The following is a 27438-nucleotide window of genomic DNA, read 5'->3' as shown; positions in this document are numbered from 1 at the left end:
AACGTTAATTGCATCAGGCTTAACTTTAGCTGATACTATTAATCCTCCACTTAAATGAACATTAAATCCAATAAAATAAAGTTCTTTGCCATGTACCAATACCAACACACTTACTTGTTGGGTAATGCGTTATTTATGTGCAAGCTTCGCTGATACAAATGCCTTGATACAAACACTAATATAAATGTCCTGCTTGGCATATTCATAGGAAATTGCTAAACCCGTGAATTATATTGATTTATCTCTTATCACATTGTTTCTCCATTTAGACACAAACAAGGGATCAAGGGTCTTTTCTGTTTAAATTAGTCTCTGTACTTTATAACATTAACATTATTAGATTGGTTGACAACTCATACTACTGCTATGGACTTCATTATAACTAGAAGAAATTTAGGGCTGAGGAAAATAATAGACAATTATAGATAATAGGTAAAGATAATTTTTCTTTCCCACTTCAACCATCTGAAGCTCTCCCAGCAAAAAATCCTAAGCAAGGCTCATGCAGTCACAAGAGATACTCACTGTTAACTCTACGTTCTGCTAGTCGATTGAACAAGTAGTTGTGACTAAGGAGTAATTTACACTAGGAAGACAGAAGCATATAAAATGATCTAGCTAATGATAGCCCATTATTCAGAATCCTCCACAAAATCAAGATACAGTTAGCTTCATTTTATGAATCTTTTGCAGTGCTTTTAACAGCACCTGGATAAGGAGCAGATGTGAAGATAAAACATTATTCCATAATGCTTTATGATCATAAATCTCATTTGGGTGTTTCCACTCTCATTTAATTTTATATCAGTTCAGGCAACAGGACTACATATTTCCATGAGCTGCATTCCATTCACCAGACAATCTTCATGATGAAAATACTGTCCATGTTTGAAAAGAGTTATTGGTATGACAAGGGTAATTATAATAGTGTTTTATGCTTTGGGGAACAATGTAACATAGCTCTGGTTCATGGGCAGCAGAGAGACTTTAGTTATAATGTATGTGGTGGGGAGTGTTATTCTGTATTATTAGCCCTGCGTGGCATTGCTAAACAGAAATGGTGGCAAGTCAGGACTAATATAACAGGAACTAGAGTATTTGTAATTCCCTCCTCAACATCTGTTGCATAAAATGTAATTTGCTCATTTGTGCAAGCTGTGCTTCTTTAGAGGCAATCTCCAAATCCTTTTTTGGATGTACCTGCCCCAATTTGTACAATCTGAATGGGGCTCAAAATAGCCTGCATTTCAATTTCACATAATTTGAGAATGCTGCAGTGAGCAACCTGTTTATTTAAAATACATAAAAAACAAAGCAACACAGGGGTATGAGTGACCGGAAAGTCAGAAAGGAAGAATTCAAAGAGGGATTGTTTTTTTCTTTTTTCAAGAGGCAGAGCTCTCAGATCACCAGGAAGAATATTAAGGAAAGCAGTTAATATGTAGTTAAAGGAATCGTAATGCACATGAACATATGTTGTTTTACCTAATTTTGATCAACTTAAAAGTAAAAATGTCTTTATTCTTTCAGTTGGGTTTAACGCACCATCTGGTTTAATTATTCCTTAGGTAGCACACTATAAAGTTAATAGTAACAGCATTGTTAAGCCAATCAGAAAGAACGTTTCTGATGTGATTTTTCACCAAGGATGTTTCTCTTAAACCCATTGACTATGAGGTCAATGTAATAAGCTTTTGCATAAGTATTACGTTACTGCCAGTACTTGACAGATGTTAGCTCAGAATTGTCACCTCTACATTGACTCAAATCTGCTTACTCAGTGAAAGAATTTAGTCATAATCTAAAGAGCTCCTTTAATTTAGACTTTCAGGCAAATTTTTAATTTTAAAATTATTTAAGTAGTTTTAAAACTTATTAGAAGATATGATGACATTAAAAATGCAAGATCTTACAGGATTGTCTGTTTAAAGAAAATAAACTGCAGTTTATAAAAGTCATGTTGATTAAAGAGTCAAAATACTAAAGTAAATCTCAGTCCTCGTTTCGGCAAGGAAAGATATGCCCAGTGAGACTTCTGAAATCCACTGCTTTGATCAACTAGGCAGGTGAAATATGGAGTGTTCATTATTCATTGTAATACCAGAAGGAAGGCAGGGATTTAGGGATTCACTTAAACATCCTTGAGTTGAAAAGTGATTTCAAGCAGTTTTGCATAATCCCAATTTTAGAGAGTCCTGGTGAAGTTCACCATTCCACTCCTGCTGACTTTAAACAGGACCTAATTATTGTTTAAAATCCTAGCCAAAAAAATACTTTATCTTCAAAACTATAATTAAAAAAAAATGAATGGTGTAACAAATTCTTACAGAACTGAACATTTTACTATGACCCTAAAAAATTCTCTTTCCCCTGAAGGTGTTTCTGTTCTGAGGGGGGAAAGAAAAGAAAAGGGAAAAAAAAAAAAAAAAAAAAAAAAAAGGACCCTAGAACAGAATTTCATCTCAACAGATGCATAAGAAATACTTTATGAAACACACAAACACACAACATACTATTCTGAATTTAGCAAAAGAAAGGGAGATTTAGAATACATTATTGGTAGGGGAACATACATACTTCCATTCTCAAATGTAGTATTACGTGTTCTTATTCCCTATTCCAGATTTCAGCTATGTATGTGATAAAGAATATTACATGATGATCATGAATTAACAGACCAGATATCAGTCATACTGAAAAAAAAATAATACTAAAACACTTGAAGCAAACAGGTGTTTTCCCGATTCTGAGGCTTTGCTGCCCATTGCAGCTGGATACAATTTATGGCATAATACTGCTATTCTAAATTACACCAGTAACAGTGGTATCTGGTGTCCTCATGAAATACAAGAGGCAAACATTAACTTCATTTCTCAACACCCATACTAAATGGAGTTAATGGAAATCATTTGTTGTTTACTAACTGCCTCCAAATCTCATCCAACCCAGGACCCCCTAAGCAGAAAACAGCTGGGGGACAGGAGGGCTTTAAGGACAAGTATTATATAACCTTGTGCTGTCCTTCGATTTCCGTAGGTATCCACTTACAGCTACTGCTGTGATTATTAGGCTAAATGGTTTGTTGATATAACCAAGTACATTTGTTCCTATGTTTCAGTATAAATAAAGAACCAAATTACATAGACCTGTGTTGTGGTTTAACCCCAGTCAGCAACTAAGCACCACGCATCCGCTCACTCACTTCCCCCCCACCCAGTGGGATGGGGGAGAAAATCGGGAAAAAGAAGCAAAACCCACGGGTTGAGATAAGAACGGTTTAATAGAACAGAAAAGAAGAAACGAATAATGATAATGATAACACTAATAAAATGACAACAGCAATAATGAAACGATTGGAATGTACAAATGATGCGCAGTGCAATTGCTCACCACCCGCCGACCGACACCCAGCCAGTCCCTGAGCGGCGATTCCCCGCCCCCACTCCCCAGTTCCTATACTAGATGGGACGTCCCATGGTATGGAATACCCTGTTGGCCAGTTTGGGTCAGGTGCCCTGGCTGTGTCCTGTGCCAACTTCTTGTGCCCCTCCAGCCTTCTTGCTGGCTGGGCATGAGAAGCTGAAAAATCCTTGACTTTAGTCTAAACACTACGTAGCAACAACTGAAAACATCAGCGTTATCAACATTCTTCACATACTGAACTCAAAACATAGCACTGTACCAGCTACTAGGAAGACAATTAACTCTATCCCAGCTGAAACCAGGACAACCTGTAACCCATAAAATGATAAATAAACGATATCAGACAACTTTGGGTACTTGAATGTGTTTTATCAACAAAACAAATGTTACCCAAAAGATGGGGACCTCTCCCAGGACTCATTTGGGGAAGTCCTAAGGACAAGGACATAAAAGATTCAAGAATAGAAGAGATTCCAGCTGTAACTCTAAACTTGAACTTAAGAAGCCTTATCAACCAGTCCAAAGGAGCTAATCAACACGGAAGAGATATCAGGAGACAAAGACAGTAATCCATAGCCAATGCCATGATTTTAGTGCAGGCTGTTATCAGAAGGGGTAGCCTCTCCCTTATCCCAGCCACATGTTGCTACACGGCCTTCTACCAGCCATAGCACTCAAGGAAGCTATCTGTCTGAAAACCAATTTGACCAAAAGAGGAAGACAGAGGAAAAAAAGAAAAAAAATGAACAGAAAAATGTGTTGGATGGTGATCATTTCCATGCTCTGACTTTCAGTGTGGTAGGAGCTCAAAGTCACAGTGACTTGAAGTGATTGAGAACCACGAGCTCAAGGGCTGTAAAATACTCTTATTTGGATACTGCAGATTGTTCTAATTTGTACCGAGTAAACAAAAGTACCCAGGTATAAGAACATTTAATAAATGTTGCTGGCTGTCTTTTCTACTGTATATGATCACTTACACCATGAATCACTGGCAACCAGCACTGGCAGTGGTTTAGAAGCTATTACAGCATCTGTCTTCTGCTTCAAGGGAATGGCAGCTTGTTCACGTTCCACCCTTCTCAAATACAAATAATACGTGCCCTAAAAGTAACTTATTCATAATCCTTCTCCCTCACTGGCTTGTCCGCAAGGGGCATAACCCACAGTCTGGGAAACACAGTGTTAAGGGAATCTTCAAGGCCATAGTTCTGATGAGATACTGCACAGCTTTGGCACATAAGAGCTTAAATTAAAAGTGAACAGTTGAGTGATAAAATGGACTGGTTGTTGGAAAGGAAAAAATAAAAGGCAACACAGAAATAAGTTAACAGCTATATACTACCATCAAACAAAAGTCTGGAAGAGGTCTCTTCCAAGTCTTCAAATCCAGCGCTTTGCTATCAGACCCCTATGTATTAAAATCCTTTTTCTAAATCAATTAAATCCCACTTCCACTTAATCCTGAGCTAAGAATGTCCTTGTTTTTTTCTTTTCTGTTGTTTATTCTCCTGTTGTACCTTATTATATCTCTCAGTTGTTGTTTGACTAAACAAGTCAAGCAAGTTTAAATTTCATTTCTGGAGTGGACACTGCATTCTTCTGAACATCCAACCACTTTTCCAGCTAGTACAGTATGGGTTTCTGAATAGAGGGAATTATACATAGCTTTGCTGATGAAGTCTCAACAATGCTGTCTATGGTGACATTAATACTTCTCTATTTTCTAATTCACCTTGGGGTCACACATCTTTTTCACAATGCCAGTAATGATTCATAGCTATCCTGCAACTAACCAACATGCCAAAGATCTCTATTCCTGGTCAATGATAGATGAGCTCTCATTTTACTGCAGAGATTCATGCTGATAATTAATAAACACATGATGCACTTCATCTAACTGTAGTTCGCCACCTTTCCATTACTTAAGTCTTCAATATCATCCACTGGTGTTACACTTTTTCTTATACTTCGACATATCAGTAGGATTTTAAAATGCAAGCTAAATGAGATACGTACACCCTAAATATATTTGCTTCTTGAAGCATTAGATACAAGGCATTCTTTGATATTATTTAGACCCTTGACTGCAATACAAAATATCCCAGACTCATAAAGTATCGAAATGATGCCATGGTCAAATCATTTCTTCTAAAACAGCGAAACCAGCCAAACAGCAAATTCTACATACAGAGACTACTGCAACAGCTATTTGATTTTATATATAAAAGAAAATGATTAATGCTTTTCATTTAGTAGGAAACAGCTGCACTCCTAACTTTACTATCTGGAAAGCAGGAGGAGAGTTAGCTGTTTAAAAAATCATATCATTTTTAGTGAAAAATGGCTTCAACTTTGGGAATAATTGCTGTTGCCAGGAGGTTGTTAGAAAATTACCAGCAAAGCATTGAAATAAAATGTATTAAGATTCAGAAGACTTCTAAATAATTATCAATGTGAAAATTAATTACAAATATCAATTGTTGGCCTGTTCACATGTATCAGCAGTCAAGAATACACAACTCCAGCTTAAAATAAATTCTCCAGTCACTCACACACTACAGTAGCTACCTAAATGTATCAGGAAGCTGTTGCAAAGGGGAGCCTTGTAGTATAAATAGGAAGTAACCACTTAGTCCCTTTCTGTCATTCTCCCTCTTTTATTGCAAGTTCCAAGAACTCGATCAATGAAACAAGAGATCCCAAAATATTATGCTTTTTGCCATAATTTTTCTAAGTGAAGAATTACATACTTGAGGAACAGAAGATGCACGGGGATTCAGTGAAGATTAAGCCCTACCTTATTCTTTCTGCTCCCATGTCGATCAAGTGCAAGAAAATATTGATAGCTTTTCTACCATTTTAATAAGTGTACTGTTGTTTCGAAAAGGGGTCAGAATCAATGATTTTCTGGTAGGGAATCTGAAACAATATTTTCTAACTAGTGAAGTAATTGTTTTTCTGTAAATGCAGTTACAAGACCTTGATCTTGAGTTTTAATGTTAATGTACAGAAATGTACACCACATTTATTTAGCTCAGAAAGACTGTTTGTTTGATTATGACTGCTGACCAGGTGTTAAAAGTACTAAACCATCCAACAGTCTGACACACCAGTGCTGGACATGTTCCCAGCTGCTGGCCAGAATCTGATCACCTTTTTCTAAGCAAGATGTTCAATAAAGTACCAAAAACCCTCCTGTCTAACACCACCTGTCAGCTGGGCTTCAGACCAGGCCACCAGTCTGAGACAGCACCTGTGGCTCTGCTGGATGACCTCCGCATTATAGGGAAAAGGAAGACAGTTACATCAATTCTAACAGACTTGGCAGCTTTGGTATAGCTGAGCTCCAAATACTCCTACTTTCATCCCAAAGACAGCTGCACAGGGCAAACAGTAATAGCCTGAAATGACTTGGGTCATTTTTCTCAGACCGCAAACACAGGATAGTACAGGCATTTCTTTTCTCTCCCATCTTCGGACTCTCACAATGATCACATTCCTCCTGTTTACTCCTCATCGGGATCTAGATGTAGAGCGCAAGCTGCAGAATGCACACACAGCATTCAACTCTACCCTGTGCCAAGTGTGAACATAACAAACTCTGCAAAAAGCTCCTGTTTAAAGAGGAGGCGGTTAAGAACTGAATCCAGGAAGGCCAAAATAACGCTGGAAGCTTGCTCCAAAAAACAAACTTTCTCTAGAATTGCTCCCATTTACAAAACTGTTTGTCTTCGTGCTACTAAATCAGGTCACAGCTTCAAAGACGTCTTTTCTTCCTCCATCTTTGGCTCAGACAGCCATGGCAGCAAAAATATCCCCCTGGCTTTCATCTAAGACTTACTGGAACTTACCTGCTCTTCAGGCACGGGTTGGTCCTGGGGAAGCAGTCACTCATATCTCCAGATTTGCACTGCATGTATGGAAGGAAGAGGGAACTGTGATTTTATGTGGAAATGAAGCTCCAAATGAGACAAAATTCAAAAGTCCACGCTCAACAACAGAAAACACCCACTAAGCAATAAAAATGTGTATGAAGTCCAGTTCAAACTTTCAAAGGTCTACACTGGTCCATGAAAGTAACTTCTAATGGCATCACCATTCCAAGAAAACAATTATGTTTGTCATTCTTGATAATGAAGTGTAAGAAACAAAAATTTTATGACAGTATTAGCATCACTGTTATACTAATTCCCACAAGATTAACGGAATAAAATACAAACCCAATTTATTCAGATTAATTTACCCTCGTTTTCTTCTTATACACACAAAATGGAAAGACTTCTATAAATTAATTGAGCTATTTATTCTACAAAAGAGAGAGACATATGCTTGTTGGCAGTGTTTTATGAACCTGAAAGGTAATAGGGCCCATAAAACTCCTTGACACTTGTTTTTGAGCGTCACAAAATTAGAGTCTGTACCTCATAGCTGAAGTGTCAAATAGACTAGTTTCTTTTGCCTGATTCATCTACCAGCCAAATTTACCACTCTCAAGAATTTGTTTCATAGATTTGTACTCCCTTCTCTTAAAAAATAATATTTAAGTTCCTTGAGATAATAAGTCTTTTATCAAAGGCAAAAATAACAGATGCATTATGCCTATCCTGCAAAAAACCATGCCACAATGACTCTTTTCCAATGTTATTGAAAACATACAAAGAAGATGCATTTATGTTTAGAAACATGTTGTTAGTGTAAGCTCAATATTCTTCACGAAAAATTGAGATTCATCTTACATAAATCTGTTTTTCATATGTACAGAAACTAGTCAGGCAATGGACAGAAAAAATCTACTATAAAATGAGGCTTATGTTGTATATACATGTACTCTAATCAGTACAGACAGAATCACTGTCTGAAAAAGACAGTGATGGAACAAAAGGTACTAATTTCCTTTGTAAAAGTTCCACATATGGATGAAAAAGTTTTCAAATGTTATAGCACACTGAATTGAACAGGAAACTGAAGGACATTTTAAGTGATACCTCAAAACTACCTTTAGAATCCAGCTGGTTTCAAAAAAAGCTGTATACTTAATTTCAACAGAAGTAAGAAATATAAAGTTTGGTAGGCATTTTGATAGCATTTGCATGAATTTCACATGTGGAAGCTCTTCTTCCTTTATTAGCTTCACTGGCTCAGACAGTCATGCAAATTTCCAATGTGTTGTTTCAACATTAGTCATCTTAAATCCAAGCTCAGGGGAAAAAAAGAAAGAATGTCTTCTCTTTTCACCACTAATTCTCTTTCATTATCTGCAATTGATTTAAAAGGAGTCTTTTCAACTGTTTACAGACAATAAATCATTCTTCATCTTGTGTGTTTAAACCTGCTCAAATTCCTTGTTCTCAGGAAATAAACATGGTCATTTTCCTGGAATAATATCAACTGTTAATATATGTAGGTTTTAAATGTATGAAGCAACATTCTTTCTGCCTGAATATAGTCCCAATAACAGCTATTTTCAATGTGAAATAAAATACATTTTTATGGTTATCACTATTGTATTTTATAGAGCTAAGCATTGAAACAGTGGATGAGTCTCCTGGCCAACAGTCATGTTAGTATGCACAGCAGCTGAATGAGTTAGCCAATACACACTCTATAAGATCTTGATTTTCCTGCATCTCAACTAAAATATTACCAATGTTGGGAACTAACATTTTGACAGATTGTAACAGCTTTAATTCCTCTACTATGGCAGTTCTTGCATTAGGCAGAGACAGAAGCGGACGCTCTCACTTTCAGCAGGTACAGCTTCCTGACTAGCAGTAATGTTTCAGACTCAGGTGCCTGTGGAAAAGATGGAGAGACAAGGCTGGACACAATCCACTACCTGAAAGCAAGCACTCAACCCAACTCAGCTTTCTTTAAATGATTTGCAGCTGTAGACGTATCTCATACCCTATAAACCAAAAAAGGTATCTTACAGTCCTAGAAAGAACTGCTGTTATCAATATTTAAATATTTAAGTCCTTTTTATATAATTTTGGAAGAAAGACCCAAAGAAGAAAAAAATATTACATTTATTTACTGATCAAATAACTCCTATATAAACAAAATTACTCCTCAAAAAATCCAGACAAGATATAAATTAACCAATATGATACATTTGTTTCCAATGAAGCAAAACTCAAATGGATGATCCAGAGTATCATATGGTCTTCTCATACGTGTATCCCCATGTTTATACATCAATCAACCCTGGGATGTAGGTAAGCGGAAAAGCAACCAACACACAAACAAGCCACAGTGTGAATTCACAAGCTTTCATTTTTTAAAGACAGAATTTTCTCCAACAGTTGTCTGTCACATAGTTGTAACTGATTGAAAGGTTCTCTGTTGACTTTTAAAGAAATGCTGTCAAAGTCTGCAAATCAAAATTAAAATCCAACTTCCAATTCTTTTCAACATGTCAGCAAGAAAAATTCAAAATTTTACTTCCGCTATTATTTCTTTAAATGTATACTTTTTTTTTCTTCTGAGGTTGCTATATTACCTTCCAATTTAAAAAAAAAAAAAAAACAAAAACAAAAACAAAAACAAAAACAAAGTCATGGCACTATCTCTGCTCTTCAGGGGAAAAAAAAAATCAGCAAATTTAGAGATTTGGGAAAAAAATGTTACATTTTGATCAGTTAAGTTCAGCTACAGTGCTACATCCTGAGAATAAATTTATAGAAATACACACTGAGTAAACCAGAAAGCAAAATAAGAACATGAAATTAGTTGAAATGGTACTTTAGAAACGCTGCTCTTTGACTTTACATAAGAGCTCTGAAATTTTCATTCCTTATGCTTTACATGACCATCCCTTTCAAAGACCAAAACCAGCTAGCTCTGGTTTAAGTTCTAGCTTCCTGCCACCCACTTTTGAGAGAGCTGTTCCTGTTCCACAACTGGAAAAATATATCTTATCTAGCCAAACATAAGTGTCCTTTGTCACACAAAACATACATGACCTGAGTAATAGTAACATGCACCTGAAATTTGGACACCCTTGTCATGACAAATGACGTATACCCATCATATCTACCAGGGCTCTCCCACATTTTGGTAACTTAAAATCTTTGTTCAAATCACATGCGCTGAAACTGAAAGTATATTTTTTCTCAACAGTTCAGTTCTAACCCTTTGTGCATAGTCATGTCTGTTGCTTTAATATACTTTTAAAATAATTTAGAATGACAGAAGAAAAATTAAACTCTAATTTTAGATGTATTATATTCTCTGTGCACTGCCAGTTTACTAAGTTCTAATAAGGTACACACATGCAAGCCTAGAGTATGCCATATCACGGAGTTTATAATTGGGCTCAGAGAACCTGATGCATGTGGAAGAAAAACATCCAAGCCCAATTCTCAAATCTCTGCAGATCTAGCAGTTGGGAGAAAAAGTCTCTACACATATATCAAGTTAATTTGTCTGAGAAGTCACTGGCAAACCGTGATTCACATAGCTGTACTTGTCAGACCTAGTAACAGAAAAGCACTTCAGAAAGTGGCAAGACAAACAGTAGGGCCAATTCGCCTGACCTTGGATAAGAAAAATAAGAAAGAAAAACTGAAAAAAAACCCAGAAAACTAATATTGGGACTCTATGCCAACACAGAGCACTAAATTCTAAAAGAAGCTCTTAGGAAGGAAATGGACATCCGTTATTACAAGCAGTGAAAGGAAAGGCAGTGAAATATATTGGGAATGTGCTCTAATAAGGTAATATAGGAAATGTTTTCTTGAGTTCTACAAATTTGGTCTTTGATGGAGGGAAAAAAAAACCACTATAAATTTCAGGGAATTAACTAAAAAAATGAGATAGGTAGGTGCTTCACTTTATTTTGCATCTGTGCTTATATTAAAATATCAAGAGGAAAAGATTACTTTCACTCTGTGAAATTGAAGATTCTAAAGGACATCCCTTTCCTCTATATAGAGATGAATTATCTGAGAAAACATTAGGCAATGGTTCTTAGTATTACATATGCTCAATACAATGTCAGTCTTATTAAGTCAATGTAACATTTATACCAAAGAATATACTGGTTTACCTATATTGCCATCAAATGTCAAAACAGAAAAACATAAATGTTAAGCTGTTTCATAGGAAATGCTTTTGAAATGCCACCAACTCAAGTATTATAAATTGTTTTTAAACTAATTCCTTGGAATTGTATCTGAAATACCTCAAATCCATTTATCGTAATTAAAAGTCGCAGTTCATGTGACTAATCATCCTAAGAGTTCACAGCAGCACTTTACAGAACTCTGCAAAAGCATGGAAAAGGGAGCCCATATAGCACCATAAACTGTTCAAGAGTCTCTTCAGTAAGGCATTCTAAAGACGATTCTATTAGAAAATAATTACATTTATAGACAGGATTAAGGTAGAGTTCTCTAGTTATACAGGCAGCACAACCAGATTTGGCCAGCTGTTAGACAAAGAATGTCCATGAAGATATATACCATGGAAAAGGTGAAAAGCAGCAATATATTCCTTGAACAAAAACATATTGATAAAAGAATGAGGTATAGAAGGCAACAAATCTCTCCAGATGAAAAGGACTATAAAAATAACACTTACACTGAAGCACGTAGAATTGGAGGAACGTCTCACATCATAAAGCCCAATATCCTACCAAAAATAGCCGCATAACATAAACTTTTTTTCATACATAGCTTTTATCTTCCAGGTGAGGGAGAAGAAAGGGCAGGAGGAGTTGAGGGGATGGCACTTTAATGCTCAGCGCAATTCATATCTGCTCTTATATTCAAGGCAAGCATTTCTAGTCATCTTTGCCCCTGCAGCTTCATATATATGTACACACTGTTTACCTTTAAACCTTTTCTTACCTAAATCAGTAGTAGATGAAGGTGATTCAAATGTTTTAATCACACTATAAAAGCTTGCACAGTGCAAATGTGTTTAATATTGTTTTGTATGGAAGAGGCTTAAAAAATGAGAAAAAGAATGGTAAAGCTGATAACCTTTGGTACACTCATCTAAAATTCACCTAGTTTCCAACTTTTGGGGGAAAGACAGTATTTTTAGAGTGCCCAGAGTGTGAAAATACTGGCAATGAAACTGGAGAATTTACAGTAAGACAAAACATATTGCAAAAAATGTTCAGGATACAAGCTGTTTGCAAAGATGTCTTCAGAAGATCCCAGTAATTTATGCCAACTACATCCCTCAATTTGTACAAATCTTTTGCTGCATAGTTCAATATCTTGACCTACAGCCTTAATGAATCTGTATCACAAGACTATTTTTCTGCGGTTTTTCTTCCCTACAAAAATACTGAACCAGTGACTTGGCATTAAACATTTAAATATTAAGCGTGGGCCCTGAAAATAAAATAAGCAACATTCTACAGATGCTGTAATGAAGGACTGGATTAATGTGATAATATATATGTTAAAAATCTTAGCAAGTTGTCTAATCTGCTTTATAGTCAAAAAAGACAAGCACTTCTGCAGCACAATTTACCTCAAACTTCATCATGTATCTAAAACATGTCACATGAACTGCACTATAAAAATGTCTGTATTTCCATTGACTTTAAAAGGAGGTTATGGTAAATATAAATGACTATACTGCAGAAATCTAAAGTAAGGAAAGACCAGATGGAATTGAAACTATTTGTCAGCCATTTCTTTTAACCCATCAGGATCTGAGTTCCAGAACATATATGTTTGGCTTTTTTCTAGCTGGAAGTGGTAACTTAAAAGGAAAACATCTGTGAAAATTCTTTAAAACAATATCTTAAAAGAATCATTATTCCAGGTATTAGGATATACAAAGATATGTTAGGTCAAAAGCCTTATAGAAGGTAATTTCAGGGATAGTACTACCTTTAAGTAACATTCAGTGAGAACAACTTTTGAAGCCTCTCAGTTTTATTTTAAATATTGATGTGGTTTTTACTGAGCACATATATACACAAACACATATATACTCTCATCTTAAAATGAATGTTCAATAAAGCACTACTGACAGTATGTACTGAAAAAGCTCTGGAACGCATTTCTGATATTTTTCAATAAAATGTTCTTGATGATTAACTCAGATTATTATATTAGTTCAATTCAGAAAAGAATTTTATATTTTTATGATTCAAGGCTAAATACAGAACTACTTTGGAATTCATTCACTATACAAAAAAATAGAAAAAACTCACATTTCTTTTAGGTTGCACAGAAGAAAAGTGTCTATCCAAGGTATAACTAAATAAAAAGTCCACTTTGGTTCATAAAAATGAGAAACTGGTGAACCCTTTCAGTAACACCAGAGAATGCTATCAGTAACAGGTAACGTCTCACAATATCTGTTACACTCATATTTAGTTTAATTTAAAGCAAGAGAACAAAAGTCATGGAATGGTTTGGGTTGGAAGGGACCTTAAAGATCATCTAGTTCCAACCCCCCTGCCATGGGCAGGGACACCTTCCACTGGACCAGGTTGATCAAATCCCCATCCAACCTGGCCTTGAACACTGCCAGGGATGGGGCATCCACAGCTTCTCTGGGCAACCTGTTCCAGTGCCTCACCACCCTCACAGTGAAGAACTTCTCCCTTTTGTCCAACCTGAATCTACCCTCTTTCAGTTTAAAACCATTGCCCCTTGTCCTGTCACTGCAGGCCCTGGTAAAACGCCTCTCCATCTTTCTTATAAGCCCCCTTTAGCATTGAAAGGCCGCAATAAGGTCTCCCCAGAGCCTTCTCTTCTTGAGGTTGAACAACCCCAACTCTTTCAGCCTGTCTTCATAGGAGAGGTGTTCCAGCCCCCTGATCAGTTTTGTGGGCCTCCTCCAGATCTGCCAGAAGAAGTGCCAGAAGTCACTGTTCCCACAGCATTTCAACATTTCTGCTTGCAATTGAACCATTTAATGAAATGTGCAAGAGCTTAGCTTAAATCCACTTTTATCTATCATCTGGCTAAGCTGTTCTGCCAAACTTTGCACTGGTGTAGTTCAATGGAAAAATTAAATATTCTGCTAAAAGGGATACTGACATCTGAGAGTATCAAAAGTGATATAGGCATTTGGGGTTAACAGTATCTCATATTGTCAGTGTATCATCTCTCAGAACACATTTGTCAACATCAGAGTTCTAAGATCATCGGGAAAAAAAAAAAGAGTTCTAAGAGCAAAGGTAAAAGCCATCATAAATTAAACTATGACTAACAAGAACACAATAATACTTTTTGATAGACTTCAGAAAGCAAAATTTCTTTTTCATATGTAGCAATTTCTCATTTCTGTAAGAATTAAGGACCTTTCCCTCAGATTATGCAGCTTTGTCAGCTAACGGAACCAGCAGGTTCTACCGCTGTGCTTGAGTACAGTCAGCCACTACAATCCTTCTCTACAACGGATGAAAAATCAGGAATCAGTCCAACCAACATAACTTGCAATTTGAAACGTTACCAATCTCCTAGGCATTGTGCTCTGGGTTTTTATTCATTTTTTTGTACAGAAAATAAAAACAGAGCACATCTGTTAACAATGCTCTAGAATTAACCTCCACAGAAAACAAGACCAGAGACAGTCCCAGTTCTGAACCTTCAAAACACCAAACCAAACAATGGGGTCATACCTCAAATTGCCACTTTCAGTCACAGGCAAAGACAGAAGGAAGCTTTATTTTGCCAGGTATGTGATCCTAAAAACATCATAAGATCCTGCCCTGTTAAAACACTCTCCTGTTGGAAGAGCAGGAGATGCCAGTGGTGGAGGGCTCTTAAAGCCAACGGTCAGCTGAAAGCATGTGTTAACTCAGGCTGCAAGAGAATAAGGAAGAGAACATGAAAACTAAAAATAAGTCATACCAACCTACAGCCTTGAATGGAATTGCAACCACAGGAAATGTAGTAGCTAGAGGTCTCGCTAGATGTGGTTCATTTTTTCTCCCACAGCAGCATATTGTTTGGCAAAATAAATAACATTTTGTTCTAGAGAAGTAACTTTCTTATTGCTGTACTGGGCCACAGGCACTTAAAAGCACTAGAGATGCAAAAGCAGGGATGATATTGAGTAACTAGCTGTTACTCAGGAAAGAACCAAAGGGGCTGTTGCACAGAGACTCCTTTGAAAAACAGTCAGTTATACTCCTCATTCCAGAGTTAGACGAGATACTTTCCTGTCATCCAAGAGCAATCAAGTGTTTGAAGAAAGGTGTCCAAAGAAGCAGTCCATCCAGAGATCGAAATAAGATACAGGCCACAAAGTCTTTAGGAGATTAATAGATCATCACATGAATGCAAAACCCTCTACCATTATACTTGTGATTCCTGTACTGTAGCCAAAGTCCATTTATTGAAAAACATGCACAAAATCTTTGAAATAAACCTCTACACCAAAAATATTGGAAAACATAGTCTAAATACGGTTCATATATTTTCAAATAGTCACCGCATAACATTTTCCTATTTGCAGGGCTGACATAAAAGCATATCCATGAAGAGATGACTTCCAAAAACATCTACAATAAGCAATTTTGCCAGCCATCTGTGCAAAAAGCAGTGTAACTTCCCTTTAAACAGAGAAAAAAAAAACTAAACAAATCCCCAGCCCAACAGCGGAGCAACACACCTGGTCAAATGTGAGCCTAAGCATGAAAACCTCCTGGTTTGAATTTAGCAACAAAGAATATGCAGAGAAGGAAGACTGTGTTTAATCAATGCTATCTAGATTTGCCTATGTCTTTGACACTTCTGCACATAGTTCAGTATCCAAGTGCATTTTTGAGTTATTGATAACATTCAAGGCATACCTCTAATAAACATTATTTGGCATGCCAGATGCTGGACTAGCTGTCGATGGGCAGGGGGGGAGGTTCACATAATAGCCTTACGGTTAGAGCACTCACTAAGAAAGCACTAAATTACATCTAAAACCAGATTTCATACCCCCAGTTTCTAGCAGAGAAAAATGAGTGGGAAAATACCCACTCATAAAGCTAATCTCAGTGAAGGATTTACTACTACTTCTTCAATGGAGTCACTAAGCAGAGTGAGAGATTAATGAGACCCCAGTAAAAGAAGATACAATCTAGCCCATATTTACACACTGAGCCAGAGCAGTGGGGCTCTACGCCATGCTCCCAATACTGTTTTCATAGTACATGGTAAGAACAATACAATACACTGCATAAACGGGGCTCCCAATACTGTTTTCATAGTACATGGTAAGAACAATACAATACACTGCATAAACGGGGCGGGGGGGGGGGGGGGGGGGGGAGTCAAAAAGGTCTCAATCTCTCTCCTATCAGCCCTGCTGAAAGACATGGAATACTCCTCTGCCATGTATTTAATTGAAAAGATCCATTTCTTTCTAGTTCCCCCTCCCTACCCGGTTCCCATTATATCCATCTATATCAGTGTTTGCACTTGCAATGGAAGTAAGAGTTACCAGACTTCAAATACATTTGAGAAATTGTAAATGATGCTTACTTAGCCTTAAAGGGTTGAATTCAACATTAAAAGCAGTAAGAAGACATTTCTTATGTTGATGCCAACAACTTCTATGTAACACATCATGTGAACAGACTACAACACAACTGGTGAGACAATCTCAATGTCAGTTTGGTACTCATATTGACAGGTAGTATGTTGTAGAGGCCATTAAGTTCAAATCACTGGTTTCAATTAAAAAATGGACCTTCTTAAAAAGGAGCAGCTGGGATGTTATATAAAGAAACAAAATTTTAATACCTTGCTTTTCTTATTTAATGTCATAAAAGCATTAATTTTCATTTCTATACACAAACTAGGCTGAAAAAAAGTTTGAATAATGACAGTTGCGCTGTATGTCACATTTATTCTGTGTGCAGAGTTTGGGAAAAAAAAAAAACAGTAATTCTTGCAGAAAAGATAATAAAATTACAGATCAGTTGGACAGATGAAAAAAATCTTTCTTCATTTTTAGAAAACAGAGAAAGTGATCTGAATTATACAGGATCATTAACAGAAGCTGTAGACCTTCATTCAGAGGCGACTTGTTTGCATCCAACATAAATCAGCAGTGACCATTTATCATCTAACATCCATGCTGATATGGTAGCTCCTGTTGGAGAGGTGTCCAGATGACAGTCACAGCTAATTGCCATCCCTGCTGGCAGCCTCAAACAGTGTAAGGGAACAATAATACCTGGAGACCATAGTAGCCTGTGTCTTCTAGAAAAAAAGCGATTCCAGAACAGGACAATGAACAGGTATTTCTCAAATGAGCAGTGTCCACTGAAGGTATAACAACAGGATCTCAACTTAAGGTCAGGTAAATATAATATTTTTCATGGGAATTATCTGCATTTTGCATGGTACCATGCAAAATCTTTTAAGACAGTTTTTTATTTATGCTAAGGGCTTGATTTTTCTTCTCAACAAGTTCCACAGATTTAAATGGTATACTGCAGAATCAGTCATTTAATATAACCTACTAGTATTTCATCATTACAATTCTCTTATTTTGTATTCTGCAAGCAAAAAATATAATGAATTAGGAGAATATTTCCTCTTTCCACTTTTTATTACTGTGAAAGAACTTGGACTTACAATGCAGAACTGTAGAGTTATAGGAAATATTTTGCATTTCGGAGCTTTGGATTCCTTTTTCCTAGAACTATCACCATTTAGTCAGCACAAATACTGGGCTTCATATTGCTCTTCCATACACAATATTTAAAACAAGAAGGTGAACTTTGCAGGTACCATTCAGTTTTGGTGGTTCCTTTCAAAAAACCCATTTGCTTGCCCTTAGAAGTATTACCTTAACAGAACACCAAAACCTATAACACCAGGGGGTCTAACGTTCTATTCCATATGCTTACAAAACAGTATAAAATAAGGAAAGCCAAAAGCTCGTAACATCCACAACTTTGCTAAAGCTGAATTATATCTTGTTTAAAAAGTCACGATTTACATCTAAAAAGCACCTCAGTATTTACAGCAAGGCCAACAGTATAAATGCACTAAAAAGTTATTCTGAATCAAAACCATGTCATTTAGATTCCTGATGTAGCATGCAGCTGGATACCACAGAAAATTTCCTTAATTTGAACAAACTTTCTAGCATGGAAAAACGCAAATCCCGGTTACGAAGGAGAAAAAGACAATTCAATGTACCTTTACAACATAAAAACAGTAATATGAAGAATTCACTGTAGGTACTTCTCTCTGGTCTACTACTGTTCATTAAACAAGTATGCAGAAAGCATGTCTGGGATCCAAAAATGTCACAACTCCTCTAATTCTGAATTGCCATTGAAGGTGGTCACCCTCTACCAGGATAGCCTTCTGAGACTGTTCTTACATTTACTGATGCTTCTGTTAAATAAACTAACTCCTTGGTGGTCACACCAAGGACCATAAACAGCCTATTTCTACTACTTCATTTTTGCCTTCTCCTGTTGAGAACCTACCAAATCAGACGATCTTTCTTCAGTTGGAGAATATTACATTATATTTATCACTATAGCAACTAACCTAATTGATTTGATGCAGGTTTCTCTTCCACCATAGGATGGAGCCACTATCCCTAAGTATAATCTAAACATTTATGAAAGAAAAAATGATCAGTTTATCATTTTGCCACATCAAAGAAAACGTAATGGGCTTCAGAAATTAAAGTATAAATGAAAGTCTAATGGTCTGTACATATACATCCAGAACACGCTTTATAAATATGCTTATCTGTCAAGTGGAACTCAGAGTATGGTGTTTAGTGGTTGCTCCCAGTAATAGGGCTGATTATTGTACAACAAATACATTCCCAGAAACAAAGATTCACGAAGTAATTAGGGGAAAAGGAAGCAACATTCATATAACTGGTTCAGGAATATGCTTTGTCAGACTAACAGATTAAAAATGAATATAAGCAAGGTAGATCAAAAGTTTTATTTATAGTGCTATAAAAAATGGAAAAATGGATAAATTTCTGATTTTTCTTTTTTGGAGCTGCAGAGTTTGATGTAAATGTAGTAAAATGATACACTGAGAGATAATTACATATGAGGTTCCTGTAATTAGTTTAATAATACAGTCACCTTTGTTGTTTTTTTTTTTACAGAAGTCTGCCTGATATCAGAGATTTAAGTTGTTATACTTCCATATACCTGAATATAAGGTATCTGGAAAAATACAGAACATGTTACATTGTCAAGTTCTTTTACTTCCTAAGAAATATGGCAAGGCTGTTATTCTTAAAACATAACTAAGTTGTATGTCCCCCCTACCCCCAGTTATGCTATTCTTCAAAAAATAAGGAATCAGTCGAAAAAAAGACTGAATAAATGTTAGATGATTTTTAAAAGAATTCATAAAATTTGCAGTAGTACTACTTTACCTAGAAATAGCTTCACATTTTTTTCCTCGATTTTTAAACATCTTCACCCTTTCCACAGAGCAAAAACATTTTTTGCAATTTTTCAAATACTACCGCTAGAGAAAATGTTCATGGTGCTTCATTAACATTTGGAATTGCAGTTGTCAAATCAGTGAAACATTACATAAATGGTGGAGTGTTTTGACACTGCATATTTTAAGCTGCATGGTGCTTTTCAGTGCTACATAGAATGAAGAGCGTACTACATGTTTGAGGAACACCATCTACACTGGCTGACAGAACTAATTAGAAACTGGTAATTTAAGCACACCAGAAATTGCCTTCATATTATCAGCTAACATTTGCATTGTTCAGCATCATTAAACAATGCAAAATATAAATAACGAACAATATATAACAATTAAAATGGACAACTTCATTCCTTAGAACAGAACATTGTCAAACCTCCCACTGTTCAATATAAATAATTTTTAAGGTGTCAGAGTTTACAGTTAACCCTTTCTGATGCTATGCTGATAGAAGATACCTGCACAGAAGAACTCCTATCTTCTCATAAAAAGCCTGGGACCCTCCAGATGTTTCTAGCACAAACTTAACAGAATATTTCCTATTACAAATATCTAGCTGAATTCCCTTTACACTTGAACTATTCATCGTGTAATATGCATTTACCGAGTCACTTGTCTCCCAGCATGCACATAAATTCTTTTAAATCTCAGTATGTTGTTTAGTATACCCTCTATATTAGCACACTGAATATGGCATTATGTACAAACTGAAATTATTTGTGTTGCTTGTTTGATATCAGAATTTTTATGAGACGTGTAATGCAAAATGTGCTTACTTAGAAAAAATAATTACGAAATATGTTATTCTTTTTGGAATAAACCTCTTTCAGTGTTGTCAGTACAAAGAGCCCCTGCAACATGCAAAAAAAAGTGATTTAAAGGTTCTCTTAGCCAATTACAATCCTGTTTCAGAAAAAAAACCTCACAGAAAAATGGAGACTATAATACAGTTGGAGGGAATGGAATAGAGGATTAAGAAATGCAGCAGGCATGCTCCTGAAAACCAGAATCTTTTTCCTATTCATCATAACCTACACCTATTACAGCTCAACAAGACAAGCCCAGTGCAAAGTCTTTCACACTACAGCTAATGAAAGGAATACGCACCATGGGTAAATTACAGACCACATTCAGCTGAGGTTGGGAAAATACAGTGTAGATTCATTCTGGCAAAGTTGCGCAGGTCCCTCCTGATAAATTACATATTTTTTTTTATTATTATTGCATAGAAACTGCTTTTTCTGTTCTCTTTCAAAGAGTCCCACTCTGGTACTATGGACTAACTTGCATTCCCCACAAGTATGGGCATTAACTGTATTTGTATTACATAACTGCTTGAAAATTGCTCTTGCCGAGAGCAAAAAAACTAACAAGAAAAAATAAAGACTTTTAAAAGTATTAATAGTCCAGGCACTTGATTCTTACAGATACCTTATCTGCAACTCAGTGTGATTAATGGACAATCTATCAAGCCTGAAAAAGAATGTTCAAAATTCTACCCATAACCTGTGATGCAGCTCTAAAAGTGATAGCATGGGCTCACTAAATTCCTGAGGATACGCTAAGGAAGTGCCAGGGTTTGTTCCAATGCAATTTCACAGCCAGAGAACCCCATATGATCCCGGTGATGTTAAGACATCTGTCATTTGACTAAGTATGTGCTTCCTAAAGGAACGAACATAAGCAAAACAGCTCCTGTTCATGGAAGGGGGACGGGGGTGGGAGACTGGGTACGTGGAGAGAACAGCCTGGGAGAAAGCTGGTAACATCCGATAATGGAACAGTGAGCAGTGGATCATGGTTACTACCACTAAAAAGTTTGTTCCTAAAATCCAAGGGATGTTTCTGTTTGGACTGGAAATGCCACATCTCCAACCTTCAGACCTCTCACGCTCCCAAGAAGCAGCAGTATTAAAGCATTAGTCTACCTGCTTTACCATGGGGGAGCAGAGGGAGACACGTCGAGGTGGCAAGTCTAAGGCACAGTACCTACGCCTGACAGCTTCAGAGCTTAGCCTTTGCCAGAAGCGTTACCTCAGATGGGAAGGGCGTGGATTTACGCCCAGCAAAAGCACCAGGACAAACATGTACTTACTGCAGTAAGCGATTAGGAGACTAGCCAGGATCATGATAGCCCAGAAAGTTGAGGACATGCTTGGCAAGGCGTTGGCATCTTTCCTACTGCTTCTCCTGGGAGATGGAGCCATTGAAGCCACTTCCCCGGTGGGGGGGGGGAAAGTCAGACAGTTTCACCAGTCAGCTCTCCCCTTGACTGATGGCCTTTCTCCACCTGTAATCCTCAAGGAAGGCATCTTCTAACGCGGTTCGTCAGCAGCAACATGGTCCTGTTGCAGGAATCATCTTCCAGCCAGAAAGCCAAGGCGACTCTAAAACGCGCAGGACTTCGGCGCAGTGGCCGCAGCCAGCTTCCCTCCCGTTACTGTGGTGAGACTCGCTAGCGTGGCGGGGTTTACTGGGACTCGGATGCCCGGCGTGGTGCCGAGCTTTGAAGACGTCCCACGAACGAGCCTCTCCTCACGGTTTTGCCTTTTTTTTTTTCTTTCCTTTTTTAATTTGCAGAAGTTGTTTCGCTTGTTGTCCTTTCCCCCGCCTCGTCCCCCTCCCCGGGAGGCAGACCTCCGCAGGCTGGGGCCCGGGCCCGGGCCCGGGCTGAGGCGGTGCTACCGCGGGGAGGCCTCCCCCGCCCGCCCGCCGCTCTAGGGCGATCCCCGCTCAGGCCGCCGCCGCCCGCCAGCCCAGGGCAGCATGGCCGCGGGGGCAGCGGGCACGGAGGGGCGAGGGCACCCCGGCGGCCACCGCCGCCCGCCGGCGGGGGAGGGCTCCGCCAGGCGGGAGGGAGGGCTCCGCGCCCGAGGCCGGCACCCGCCGAGGAGCGGGGGGCGGCGGTGCCCGCCAAGGGCCGAGGACGGCGGCGGAGACGGGCAGCCCGGCCCCCGCGGCGAGTCCAGCCCGATCTTCCCTGCCGGCCGCTCCTGCGGGCTCGACGGGGCGGAGGCGCGACGGGCGGCCGGATCCGCGGCGGGCGGGACACTTTACGAGGACGGTCGGCGGCGGCAGCGGGTCTCCTCCTCTCCGCGCGCCGCCAGCTCCGCTCTTAGGCTCTGCAGCTAGAGCAGCGCCGGCCCTTCAAGTAAAAAGAGAAGGAGGAGGAGGAGGGGGACGGCGGTCACGCCCACAGGTGAAGAGCGCACGGAGCGGTCCTTCCCCCGGCGCCGCGCCACCTGCGCGTCCCCGCCGGAGCAGCGCTCCCGCCCCCCGGGCGAACAGCGGCCCCGCACCTGCCCAGCGCCGGCGGCGCCTCCCCCGGTCCGACTCTGCGACCGGCGGGTCTAGCCCTTGGCGGTGGGGAGGGAGGAAGGGAGGACGCCCCCCCGCAGCGGCCGCCCCCTGCCTTGCCGGCGGTGGGGGCCGGAGCGGGCCGTGCGGCGGGCCGTGCGGCGGGCCGGGGCCGGGGCCGAGGCCGGGGCCGGGGCGCGGCGGGACGAGCCGTGTAGCGCTGTGGGGGTAGAGCCAGCTCCGGCCCCCTGCGTCTCCCCGCGGCCTTCAGCAGAGAGGCGGCGCGGCAGAGCCGCCGGGCGGGGAGGGGAAGGGGAAGAAGGGGAAGGGGAAGGAGGCGGCGGCCGCCCGGAGCCCCCTCGGGCGGGCTTCGGTCTCGGCTGAGACGGTGCGTGGCGGAAGGAGAGGGGGCCCAGGGGCCTCTGCCCGTCCCCTCACCTGCACGGCGCGGCTGGAAGTCTCCGCGGTGTATTCTGCCTAGACACGGCCATAGGTGTTAATGGCAACATTCCTCCTCCGGTATTTATTCATCTGCCGTCCTGACAGGGACTGTTGGCGCGCGGTTTCTGTCGCTGCTGTGGCAGGGACACATCGATGTGAAACCCGATTCAGAGCGCTCCAGTTCACGAGTGTGCCAGTAGCCTTTATGGTCATAATAAAAACCAAGTGGTTTAAGAGGGACCGGGTAGTTGAGCTTTTCCACTCGGAGTCTCCATAGCAATGTCCTCAAATTAATATTTTAAGTTCTGCAGAAGGTAGTCACATTCCGAGTACAGGTGGGATTGGCAGACCAGAATTGGAGCTTGGTCACAAAATGTCCCCGTCATCTCCTCCCGTGTTTTCCTTGCATAGTGAAAATACCATGAAAAAGTAGATGCGTATTCCTTCAGCAGCCCCAGGTTTGTCCGATTGTTTGCCACTTAAACATTTGGACTTAAAATTGTATATGAATGATCCATTATTTACAAGACAGGACTATAGGGCCTTTTTTAGTACAGCTGCACTTGGCTAGATACTTGGAACTAAGTTCAGTTTTGCACCGTGAGGGCATCGTCAGTGTAATCTCTTTGATTTCAGATCTGATTTTCTACCCGAGTAGTTTGCATCCTGAACTGGCAGGGCAGTAGGCTGATGTGCTCCAGTATGCTTCACAGAGGTGAAGCTTTAGCTATCATTTGGGTACATGCACGACATCCCCTTCCAAGATGTGACTTTCCTTTCCCTTATTTTCAGTGGGAATTTCTTTTCTATTATGTTTAAAAACTGGAATAGAGCACAACTCAAGCATTAAGGCAACATGCCAAGTTTTATTCTTTTCCCCCACATCATTTGAAAGAGCATTTTAATATTATTTTGTATTTAGAGACTAAATCTTTGTAACACCTTCTATCCCTGACTTAGACACTAGATTTTCTTTGTAAGTCAATATAAATTCCATAGCTCCTTTTGTATCCTGAAGTATTAGTTCAGTTTGATGTTGTAAAGTACTACTGCATAATGAGTTTTTTTTAAACAATAGGACTTTCAAATTTCCTATTCTCAGAACAAATGTAAATAAGTATTAAGCAACAAAAATGCCTCAGCATGATGTGCTGCTGTTCATTGCAATTCCAGGACTAACATGTAAATTAAGCAGTTTTATGTATGTATGAAAAGAAATTTGATTTCTATTACAGCTGCAAGTATTGAATGTACAGTTGAATAACATATTTTAACTATTACTAAAAAGAAAAAGTACAAGTATGTTGACAAGAGATTTATAGTATGATGTATAGATTAAGAGACTTTAAAGCCACAAGGGATAGCTACAACAGTATATAGGCTACTGTACCTTTCAGTATAGTCCATAGTAAATCTTATAGTTTACCCATTAAGTTGTGGTTATACCAGAGAATTTCCCTTGGAAATACATCCAGCTTTCAGTCTGAGGAGTGGGAGTCATGATTACTGTTCACCTAAATAAAGCCCGAAGCTTGATGCAGAAACTAAAGCATTGCTTTGCTAGTTCTGAAAACTCACATTGTTCACTTGAGACCAGGCTAATTCTTGTGTTGGAGAACTGCTCAGTTACTCAGAAAGTAACCTACCACGCACTGAGAACAAGAACCACCAAGCTGGGGCCTTTGTGTTTCTATCTACATCTACCTGTAATAGTTTTACATAAGGCTTTTTATGTGAAGAAATATTTTCAAACATTACATTCTGATTTGATTGTCAAAGACAAGATAAGACTTTAAATCACTCTTTAAAAATGTAATTTTAGATCACTGCTGATTTATTCTGTAGGTGTATGTTGATCCCCAGTCATGGTCTGGCTGTGCTGCACTGTCTTGTATTGAAAAGTACCTCACCCTAGAGTGACACTACTCACGGAGTAAAACCCTACTCAGTGAAAAGGTGGCAGAATGTGATCTTAAATTAATTTGCTTGCCTCTTTCTTGACATGTCCCCTTTACATTGATTTTCAAGGAAAATGTCTGAAGACTCCGTCTTTAATGTCTCCCTCATCTCCCAAGAAATTCCCAGTATTCAGACCTTTGTGAGTGCAGAGATGTAGAAACAATGATTAAATTCATGGACAGTTGTCTGAAAGCAGACAAGAAAATAGAAACCCAAGTTAAAGGCTGTATATCAAAGTGAAATAAGCTTGTCAGAAATCAGATTTATTCCCATACAATCAAAGACGCAGATCTCTTGTTCTGCCATTGCTGTTGGAAGAGTCAATATCTACAAGGAAATTAAAACAATATTTAAGCTATTTATTAAGATAGGTTGTGCCATTGCTCCAGCTGAAATTGCAAGCAAAATGTTTCTGTTGGCTAGAAACAGGCATAGTTTGAAGCCTGTTGTATGCTGTATCTATGTGTCAAACAGTTTGTCCATGATGTTTATACGCACTGCTGCTTTCTGCTAGGATGTCAGACCTGTAAAGCCTGTGCAGTGATGTTGACCTCTATTACAGGTGCAGCTTACAGAGGATAAACCCTAATGTTTATTTAGCATCAAGCGTATACATGGTAGAAGGGAGGTAACATTCTTTAGATTTTTACAGAGACCTTCCGTTCCTTTTGAGTTTGCTTATTTACTTTGAAAAGAGAACATTTAAGTAAGAACTGGGTAAATTCTATGGCAGTACACTGATTCAGTGTACTTCATAAAGAATTATAAACCAATAATATTCAAGCCAGCAATTGAGTTTTGGCTTTAGATAAAGTAAAATGCTTCAGTTGATTCTAAATGTTGATTTTAAAGAAAGAATGATTTCTGAATGGACATTGTTGTTTAGATCTCTTAATTTTGAGATAAATATGAGTAAACTAGATGTAAAAGAATAGCATCATTAAAAACTTTTTTTTTTACAATGTTAAAAGCATGGATTACATACAAAAGCTATGTAACATCAGCTTGTTTAATCTCAACAGAATTTTCAGAGGAAGAGCAGTGGAGATTAATACTAAGAAAGTAAGCTCTTCAACTTTATTTAATCATTTACATTTTTAACAAAGTAGTTAAAAGACTGTATGTCTTTTTATAACAATCCATAGCACCTCTTTAACAACCACAGCAAGTATCAGAAAAAATGCAAGGGAATTGCAATTTTCATCCATCTTCCTTGAGAAGAAGGGATCAGTGGAGACCAGTCAGGTGATACAGATTCATGGTTAAAGAAAAACAACATTTTTAGTTAGATTTTGTGAGAAGATTTGCTATCTTTGCATTTACTAATCTTAGGCGGTGTTTGAAAAAAAAGGTTTAAACTAGACACATAGCTCAGTGATTTTTTTAATACCTTCTTTAGTGCCCATAATACTGACCATCTATTTAATAGGGAAGGTTTTGCTATTGGTTTGCATTAAGCAGAAAATTATTGTATTTGTGACAAAGAAAGAGGAAGGAAGAAAGAGAGACAGAGTGTGTAGATGCATGCTGATTTCATTGTCAAATTACAATTTAGAGAGTAGTGAGTTCAGTCCTTCAATAACAGAAATCATATTTGAGTCTAAATGGCAGAGAACTGCATATATCTGAAACTATGGGATCAGGAACTTAGTTCTCACCCAGTATTTCAGTAAAAGTGTTTATTTACAGAGTACTTAAAAAAATCATAGAGATAGATTTTGATACATGTTCATGCAACAGGTTTTTTTCAAGGTCAGTAACAATAAGGTCCTTAAGGAACTGTCCACAGTTCTCTTAATGCATGGTCAAAATGGATTTACAGGGAAGCTGTTGATCATTCAGTGACCAAAGCTAAGCCATGTTGCTTTATTGCATTGTATTGTCTATGTGCCAGGTGCTCTCA

The 27438-nt window shown here is 38.7% G+C and overlaps 1 protein-coding gene across 5 annotated transcripts in view; it reads right to left on the bottom strand.

The window, feature by feature from the left end:
• Nucleotides 1–22523, bottom strand: part of TAFA5 (TAFA chemokine like family member 5) — a 436466-nt gene extending 413943 nt beyond the window's left edge. For all 5 annotated transcript variants that reach the window (XR_003923573.2, XR_003923574.2, XR_003923575.2 and 2 more), the window contains exon 1: nucleotides 21934–22523. Coding sequence is in view for 1 of the 5 variants with exons in the window: in XM_030015550.2 (XP_029871410.1) it covers nucleotides 21934–22045 (112 nt within the window). In the remaining 4 variants the exon portion in view is untranslated. The remainder of the gene's footprint in view (nucleotides 1–21933) is intronic.
• Between the last annotated feature and the right edge of the window lie 4915 nt (nucleotides 22524–27438).

The sequence above is a fragment of the Aquila chrysaetos genome, chromosome 5 (genome assembly GCF_900496995.4).
Source record: "Aquila chrysaetos chrysaetos chromosome 5, bAquChr1.4, whole genome shotgun sequence".
Classification (NCBI taxonomy): Eukaryota; Metazoa; Chordata; class Aves; order Accipitriformes; family Accipitridae; genus Aquila; species Aquila chrysaetos.
Note: the sequence above shows the minus strand (reverse complement) of the source record. Positions and strands in the feature narration are given on the sequence as shown.